We start from the raw sequence: 8,358 nt of genomic DNA, 5'->3' as shown, positions 1-8,358 counted from the left end.
TTAATGCCAATGAGTTTGCTTTTATGAAAACTGATCCCCAATCCCGAAACCAAATGAAAAGAATTCAACACGGATTTAATGGCCCAAATTTGATTCCAACCTCCTTTACCAACCAATAAGGTGTCGTCCGCAAATTTAAGGATATCAACCGTACTATTACCGTTTATCACAAAACCCTCAAAAACTCCAATTTCCAACGCTTTCCTAACCAAACCCGATAAACCTTCGGCCATCAAAACAAAACGAAATGGAGAAAATGGATCTCCTTGTCTCAAAGCCCTCTCCACCACAAATTTCTTCATCAGACTTCCATTGACAAGAACCGACATCTTTATGTTGAAAACCAATAATTTCATCCATAAATCGCCAAAACTCATTTTCCTCATCATACCTCTAACAAAAAACCAACTAACCTTATCGTAGGACTTTTCAAAATTGACTTTGAAAAGAAAACAATCTCCTCCCTCTTTCTTCGCATAATCTACCAGTTCACTAGCTACTAAAACTCCGTCTAACAATTGTCTTCTAGGAACAATAGTGCTTTGGCAAGGAGAGATAATATCGTTAAGAACACATTTCAACCTTCCTGCCAAGACCTTTGACACAACCTTGTATAAACATCTCACTAAGCAAATAGGCATGTTATCCTCCAACCCCACTGGATTTTGAGACTTGGAAATAAGAGTCATGAAAGAGGACATAATCGCCTAAGATAACACATCACCAGAATGAAAGCTATTGAAAAAACTCACCAAGTCGTCTTTTATAAAACTCTAGTACTTTCTAAAAAAGAGGAACGTATACCCATTCGGACATGGGCTTTTTGAAGACCCGCAACTCCATATGACTTCCTTGATCTCGCTTTCACAAAAAGCAGCTTCGAGCATACTACTATCAGAATCCTTGATGCTATTAAAAAGGATACCTTTCAAACTAGGTCTGTAGTGAATCAGTTCCAAAAATTTACTAGATAAATGAGTAAAAACCTCCTCCTTCACTTCACTAACGATTCCGTTAAGCTCCTCCTTCACCTCTTCTCTCCTGTCTATTAGTAATCGCATTGAAATATCCCCCGATAATCCATTCTCCATTCGTATGTCTATATTTAAGCATAATTAAGGACTTCCACAGGGCCCTTTTTTTCACTAAATCACAAGAAGAATACACGTTTGTGATGTAATAGATGTCATTCCTCCATACAACTTTGATGCCTAAAAAACCTTCCCCTCTAAAGCTATTGATAACCTCCATACCACCTTCTTTCCAAAGAATAATTAACCCGTTCGATTGACCCTCAGAGCAAGAGATAGAATACCCCACCTCCACATTGCTCTAGAAGCTATTAACAACGAAATGGTGCCTCGATGATAACTTGGTTTCTTGTAACATGAAAATATCCACCTCCTCTTTTTTATCGTAGCACTAATGCGTCCACGTTCTAGAAGGCTACCATCCACTCTTATGTTCAAAAATCCGATTATCACCAATACAATATAGAAATCTCCTTCTCCTTCAACAATCTTTTTTTCTCTTCTTCCTCCATCGTGATTACTTATTGAGATATCTAGAGATTGAGTACAAGTAGTAAATTTTTCTTTTCTTCATCAAATTTTAATCTGCAACGAAACTTTCATGATGATCACTTTTGTTCCTTATTTTTTGGTGACTTTTTCTTTTCTCTTTCATAATGGCACTTATAACGTAGCAAATCAAAACTGAAAGAAACAACTTAATCAAAAAAACCCATTAATTAAAGCAAAGATGAGAAGTACAAAAGGAGGGAAGAACTCTCTTAATAGCTTGCTAGTACTCTACCTTGAATCATACAAAAAAGGAAATAACTAAAATAAAACTAAAACTGAAACAGAAAATGCAGTATTTGTCGCTAACATCCTCCAAAATACCCCTTTTAAATAATTGATCTTTAGTCGGTAATCTGTCGAGAAACAGTCTCCAGCCGAACAACTGAACCTTAGAAGAGACAATTTAAACTAATAGTATGTTTGGATTGACTTTTGGAAGACTCATAATCAATTCTAGAGGTGTAGAATTGATTTTGGATGATTTTGAGATGTTTGTTTTATGAAAAGTAGAATTGATTCTGTCTCCAGAATTGATTCTACTTGAAGTTAGAATTTGTAGCTTCTACCTCCAGAATTGATTATGGATAATTTTTACATTGAAATTTATTGTTCAACTCACTTTTACATAAATGCATCCAAATATAAATCAATTCAACTAAACTCAATTCTATTAAAATCAATTCTACCAAACTCAATTATATTAGAATCAATTATGTTCACCGCCAATCTAAACACACCATAAATACATTTGCTGAACCTTAGAAGAGACAGTTTAAACTAAATACATTTGCTAAGAAAGAACAATCCCCATAAATGAGACAAGACTCTCCTTAATATCAGCTAACACCAACACCAGATTGGGATCCAGCTAATAGTAACATATGGCTAAGTCCTTTTCAAAACAAAAAGTGACGGAGTAAATAAAAAGAGGTAACAAGTGGATGTGTTTTTTTTGAAATAATAAGTGGATGTCATTTTAAAATATTAAAGATACCATTTTTTTAAAATCTTTTTATCGTTTACAATTTTATTTTAAAAGTATCTAAATAATTATGATAAAAAAAACTCTTGTGCATTCTCAATTTCAGTTTAATTTCTTTCATTTTTTTTTGTGTAAGCAAGATATATTAATAACGGAGAATTAAGGGTTCTCCAACCTGTTTACACAAGTACGGTATAAATCGACAAAAAGCGAAGATTACACACCAATTACAACTACGACAAAAAGAGCAAAGGGTCCTTGCTAAACTCGTAGAAAGAATAATTGGGATGTGTAATTTTCCCACAAAAAGACCACCTCCACACCATGTGCTTGATGTTCCAAACGGTGTTATTTACATTCCAAGCTTCCTTCCGAAAACAACCACCATTCCTAACCAACCATATAATCCAAGTGGTCGCTAACCAAACCACACCCAACTTCCTATCTTTCACCTTTTTACTTACAAAAAAATAGTGCCAATCAAAAAAACTCGATAAGCATTCTTCAACAACCGTGTCCCCTTTACCAACCCACCTAGCTATCTCATTCCAAATAATTTTCACCACCAAGCAACTAAAAAATAAATGATTACTATCTTCCAAACAATTATCACAAAACAAGCACTTTGATTCTTCCAAAGGAAAATGAATACCTCGAATCTCCAATAAGTCTTTCACCGGTAGCCTATTGAGAAATAATCTCCATCCAAACGCTTTAATTTTAAACGGAACATCCAATTTCCATAGCAACTCAAAAGCTCCGTCGTACCTATTTGAAGGGCCAAAAGGAATACGAATATTATTATAAAAATTGTAACAAGAGGCTACCGTAAAATCCGCCTCCTCGGGTGCATTCCACTCCACGGAGTCCTTGCCTTCCATCCAACCTCTAAACTCCTCCAACATACCTTTGAAAACCGCAAACTCTTCCTCCACTCCCATGTCAACCGCATCACCTTCGGACACCCCGAAATTGCCCCATTTCCACCCTCCATCCGACCAACCACCCATAGCCGCCACCGAAACAAACTTTAATCTCGAGATGTCATATATTTCCGGAAACATATCTTTCAACGAACGATCATGTAACCATCTTGCCTCCCAAAAAGGGGTGGCGAAACCATTATGAACGGAGAACCTACAAAAAGTGACAATAGGATCAAGAGGAAAAGAAGAAATAATGTTAACAATGTCCTACCACCAAAAAGAACTATTAGGAAAAACTCTCTTTGCTCCGCCATCCTCAAACATCTTGGAAGTAACATCTCCATAACGAGCATTCAACACTTTAATCCACAACGATTCATGCCTTTGAATTATCTTCCATCTCCATTTGTTAAGAAGTGCCGCATTAAACTTGACAATATCCTTTACTCCTAACCCCCCCCCCCCCCTTATGCAAAGGTAAAGTGACATCCTCCCACTTAACCCAATGTATTTTACTTTTTTCCTCTACTCCTCCCCAAAGGAATTTGCTTTGAATACTAGTAATTTTCTTGGCCACCTTTTTCGGAATTTTATAAAAAGACAAGGTGAAAATGACCAAAGAACTAAGAACGGATTTTAGAAGAGTTATCCTACCTCCCAAATTAAGATACCGGTTAGTCCACCCTTCCAAGCGATTCTTTATCTTAGACAAAAGAGGAGTCCAAGTAGCTTCTTTCCTCGGATTGAAGCCAATAGGAATTCCAAGAAAGTAAAAATTGCTATCTTCCAATTTACATGAAAAGAAATGGGAAACCGCTTCCAAAAAGTGCGAATTGGAATTAATACCAATCAACTTACTTTTATGGTAATTAATCCCAAGACCCGACACCAACTCGAAAGCCCGAAGAACCGCTCTGAAAGCCCAAACATGTTTCCAATTGCTATCTCCAACAATTAAAGTGTCATCCGCAAATTGAAGAATATCCACCGGGCAAGTTCCATTAACATTGAATTGTTGAAAATCTCTCATCTCAATAGATTTTTTGACAAGCCCCGATAAGCCCTCCGTCACAAGAACAAAAAGAAAGGGAGAGAGAGGATCTCCTTGTCTAAGGCCTCTCGTCACCTCAAATTCCTTCGTGGGACAACCATTAACTAACACGGACATGTTACTATTAAAAACTAGTAATTCCATCCATCTCATCCATTTGTTACCAAACCCCATCTTTTTTAACATAAATCTCAAAAAGTTCCAACTTACCTTGTCGTAAGCTTTTTCAAAATCCACTTTAAACAAAATGCATTCTTTTCCTTCCTTCCTTGCAAAATCCACCACCTCATTAGCCACCATAACTCCATCCAATAAATGCCTACCGGGAACGAAAGCGGTTTGACACGGAGAAACAATTGAATGAAGCACCCCCTTTAATCTCCCCGCCAAAAGTTTCGCCACCGCTTTGTACAAACAACCCACAAGACAAATGGGCCTATAATCATCTAAACCAATGGGATTATTCGCCTTCGGGATGAGAGCTAAAAAAGAAGAAGTGATCGCCTTGGAAAGAAGTCTACCTTGGAAAAAGTGACGAAAGAAATTAATGACGTCTTCTTTAATAAAACTCCAACACTTTTTAATGAAAAGGAAGGAATACCCGTCCGGACCCGGGCTCTTCGCATCCCCACACTCCCAAACCGCCTCCTTAATCTCACTTTCAAGAAACGGTCTCTCAATATCCAAAGCCTCCTCCCAACTAATGGAATTAAATGAGACACCCTCTAGCACCGGTCTAATCTCCTCCGTTTCAATGAACTTATTCTCAAAATGCTTAAAAACCTCCTCCCCGACATCCTCCACCGACTCCACTAAACCTCCCGAAGAAATAATAGGACCAATATGATTATGTCTTCTTCTAGATTTCATCACTTTATGAAAAAAACCACTATTGGAATCTCCCTCTTGGAGCCACTTCAAACTAGACTTTTGAAGAAGCATATTTTCTTTAATTCTTAAATTCCTCCAAAAAGTGCTAGTCGCCACTTTTCTAATCTCCACATTCTCCTCTAAAGAGTTTAAAGACCAAGAATTAGAGAGTGACACTAACCTCTCATCGGCAAGGTTGATCCCTTTCACTCCTTCCTCTATATCCAAGTCAATTTTGCCAAAAACCTCCTTATTCCACTTTTTGAGCTTGTCTTTTAGAAGTCTTAGTTTCTCTTTCAACACAAAATCTCCTCTTCCTTCCACCTTCAATGATTTCCACTCCTTCTCCCCAAAAGGCATGAAAGAATCGAAAGAAAACCATTCGTTGTTGAATTTGAATGGTTTAGGCCCCCAATTATGATTTTCGGACTTCACCCAAATTGGGCAATGGTCCGAAATATCCCTATCTCCAACCAATTGGCCGATGACGTCCCACCGATTCACAACCAGGGAATGTTCAGATTTCCGAACAAAGTTAAGGTGGCTTCGACGACGGAGTCTAGTCAATCTGAATCGGAGGAAGATTGTTGGGCGGACGGAGGTGAAGACGGGGACTGTAGCGTGTCTGACAGTATTGAACAGTTTTCCGATAGGCTGTCCGCGGAGGTCTTGGGTATCTCTGCAGAAGAAAAGGGAAGAGATCTAGGTGCTGGTGGAGTTAGCGTTAATGTTGACGCGAAATCCTTGGTGGTGAAAGAAGCTGGCAGTTGCGAAATCTTTTCTAAGTGCAGGGGGATTTTTGATTCTGCAGTTAATAGTCTCAATGGAAATTCTGGCTTTGTTTCCACAGAACCTGTGCTGTCTTTGAGGAAGGACAAGCGGATGATGCGGTTTTGGCTGAATGCAGGGACGGGGCGGAGGTGATGTTGTGGGAGCAGGAGGAATGAAGTGTTTTACAAACTGTTCCACAGACCATAAAGTTGCTGATTGTGATTCGGTGCAGGTTGTTGAAGACAGTGTGAATTATGGTGAGATGGGAACTGGCAGCAATCCTGTTTGTGATGCGGCTGGACATAGGGGGCTAAGTCACATGCTGGATTCAAAAAGGGAGGTGACGGGTGACTCTGTTTCTTCTAGAATGGTTTGTTCTTTAGGATGTGAGGGAGTTAAAACAGTTAGGAAGAAGGTGAAATACAAGTCCCTTAGCGAAGTAGGGGTCGGTTCAGTTAGGGGCTGTTTTGTGGAAGGTAAACAACAACTCAAAAAGGGCAGGCACTGTGGAGGTAAGGCAAAAGGAGTGGTTGCGGTTCAGCAATGCAAAGGTATAGAAGGAGAGAGTATCGGAGAGGCTTCGGTGAGTTACGGGAAACAAAAGGAGGAGTCGGACATTTGTAGGAATAATGGAAGACAATGGGAATTCCTTAAAAAGGACGTTGGGGAAAGGTTATGGGAGGCTATTGTAGCGTTGGGGGTTGTTGATGAGAAAGGGCGGAGTAATTTAGTGAATAGAATCGAAAAGTTGGAGAAGAGTAATGAGGTATCAAAGGAAGGAAGGAAGGAGAACAACAATGTGGAACAATGATCGTCGGTTCATTGAACATTAGAGGGGGAGCAAATGCGCTCAAAAGAAGGAGGATTAGCACTTTGATTAATTTCTTTCATCTTATTCCAGGTTTTTTTGTTTGTTTTGTTTTTTTTTTTCCGAAATGTTAATGTAATTTTTGATGAGCTGAAATTATGCATAATGAAATAAATACATTAACTACTACTAATTACAATTAAGAATATAGATTATTTAATTTCTAAAAAATTACAAGATTCAATTTAGTTGTTAATAAAAATAAATTAATTAATTAATGAGTAAAATAATTTGGAAGAATTTAAAGAAATAGCTAGAAGAAAACTGTAAGTATGTGCAGCTTACAAACACAGAAAAATTGTGATCGTATTATGTTTTACTTCTATCTTCTTAACACTTTTCCTAAAAAGTAGACTCGTCAAAATATGATGGACTTTAGAAGAAAACCATATCTTTTGTTAGTAAAATTATTAAGTTCAAAATCTAAAATTTTCTACCACAAAACAACCTAAAGCAATGTGAAAAGTAGAGATCAAAAGGAGTTTTTAATACAGCTGGATTATCCAAACTTTTTTCCTTTTCTTTTTGTTGGTCCAATATTAGTCAAAAGTATGTGCATTGATGAGGTGGTGATGAGGAAATTGAAAAAAGAGAAAAAAAAAGTGATTCATGCCATCACTATATAAATAGCCATTAATCTTAGTCTTAGTAAATGCACTCCAAACACATTGGTTCCTTAAACTACTTTATGATTTCTAGGTTATCTACTCCATACACCATGGATGTTGAAAATTGCAATTGTCTAGGCTCAAGAAACATAAACCTTTGGTCAAGTTATGAGAGAATTGGCAATGACCCTATTATATGTGTCAATAAATTTATGAGCAAAATAAAAATAGCAAGGTTGAAAACACTGTGGAAGAAGATCAAGAGAGAAAGGAAGATGAAAATTTTCAGATCTTCCTCACCTGTGTTTCTCTATGATCCTAACTCTTATATGCAGAATTTTGATGATGGTTATTTCAATGATCCTGATCATTTTTCGGTGTCGTTCTCAGCTCGATTTGCAGCACCACGCTCCCAAATGTTTGTGAAGAATATTGAAATGACGAATGATGAAGAAATATTGGAGATCAACCATGAGAGCTAGCTAGTAACACATATATATGATTTATTTGAGTTTCTTAATTTGGACTTAAATTTCTTTTTTTTTTTTGGTTTGTTTGTGAATTATGAGTTATAATTGTACAAAGGTTTTAGTAATTCATTGTAAAATTATTGTGAGATATTGGATCGAACTCTAGTATTGTCGAAGGGTAGCTTCTTGGTTCGACAGTTCGACAGAGTTAAGCATGAAGTCGAAGGAT

General features: G+C 37.4%; 1 protein-coding gene across 1 annotated transcript; it reads left to right on the top strand.

The window, feature by feature from the left end:
• The first annotated feature begins 7,769 nt into the window (after nt 1-7,769).
• On the top strand, nt 7,770-8,141 carry LOC131604080 (uncharacterized). The gene has a single exon (XM_058876572.1). It carries the CDS (start codon nt 7,770-7,772, stop codon nt 8,139-8,141), a length of 372 nt encoding a protein of 123 aa, XP_058732555.1.
• The last annotated feature ends 217 nt before the right edge of the window (nt 8,142-8,358 follow it).

This window comes from Vicia villosa, linkage group LG5 (assembly GCF_029867415.1).
Source record: "Vicia villosa cultivar HV-30 ecotype Madison, WI linkage group LG5, Vvil1.0, whole genome shotgun sequence".
NCBI classification, from domain to species: Eukaryota; Viridiplantae; Streptophyta; class Magnoliopsida; order Fabales; family Fabaceae; genus Vicia; species Vicia villosa.
This window is presented reverse-complemented; position numbering and strand designations above follow the sequence as displayed.

What these genes read in the sequence shown, in the direction of transcription:
- LOC131604080 (XM_058876572.1), top strand. Translation starts at nt 7,770, where the DNA reads ATGGATGTTGAAAATTGCAATTGTCTAGGCTCAAGAAACATAAACCTT.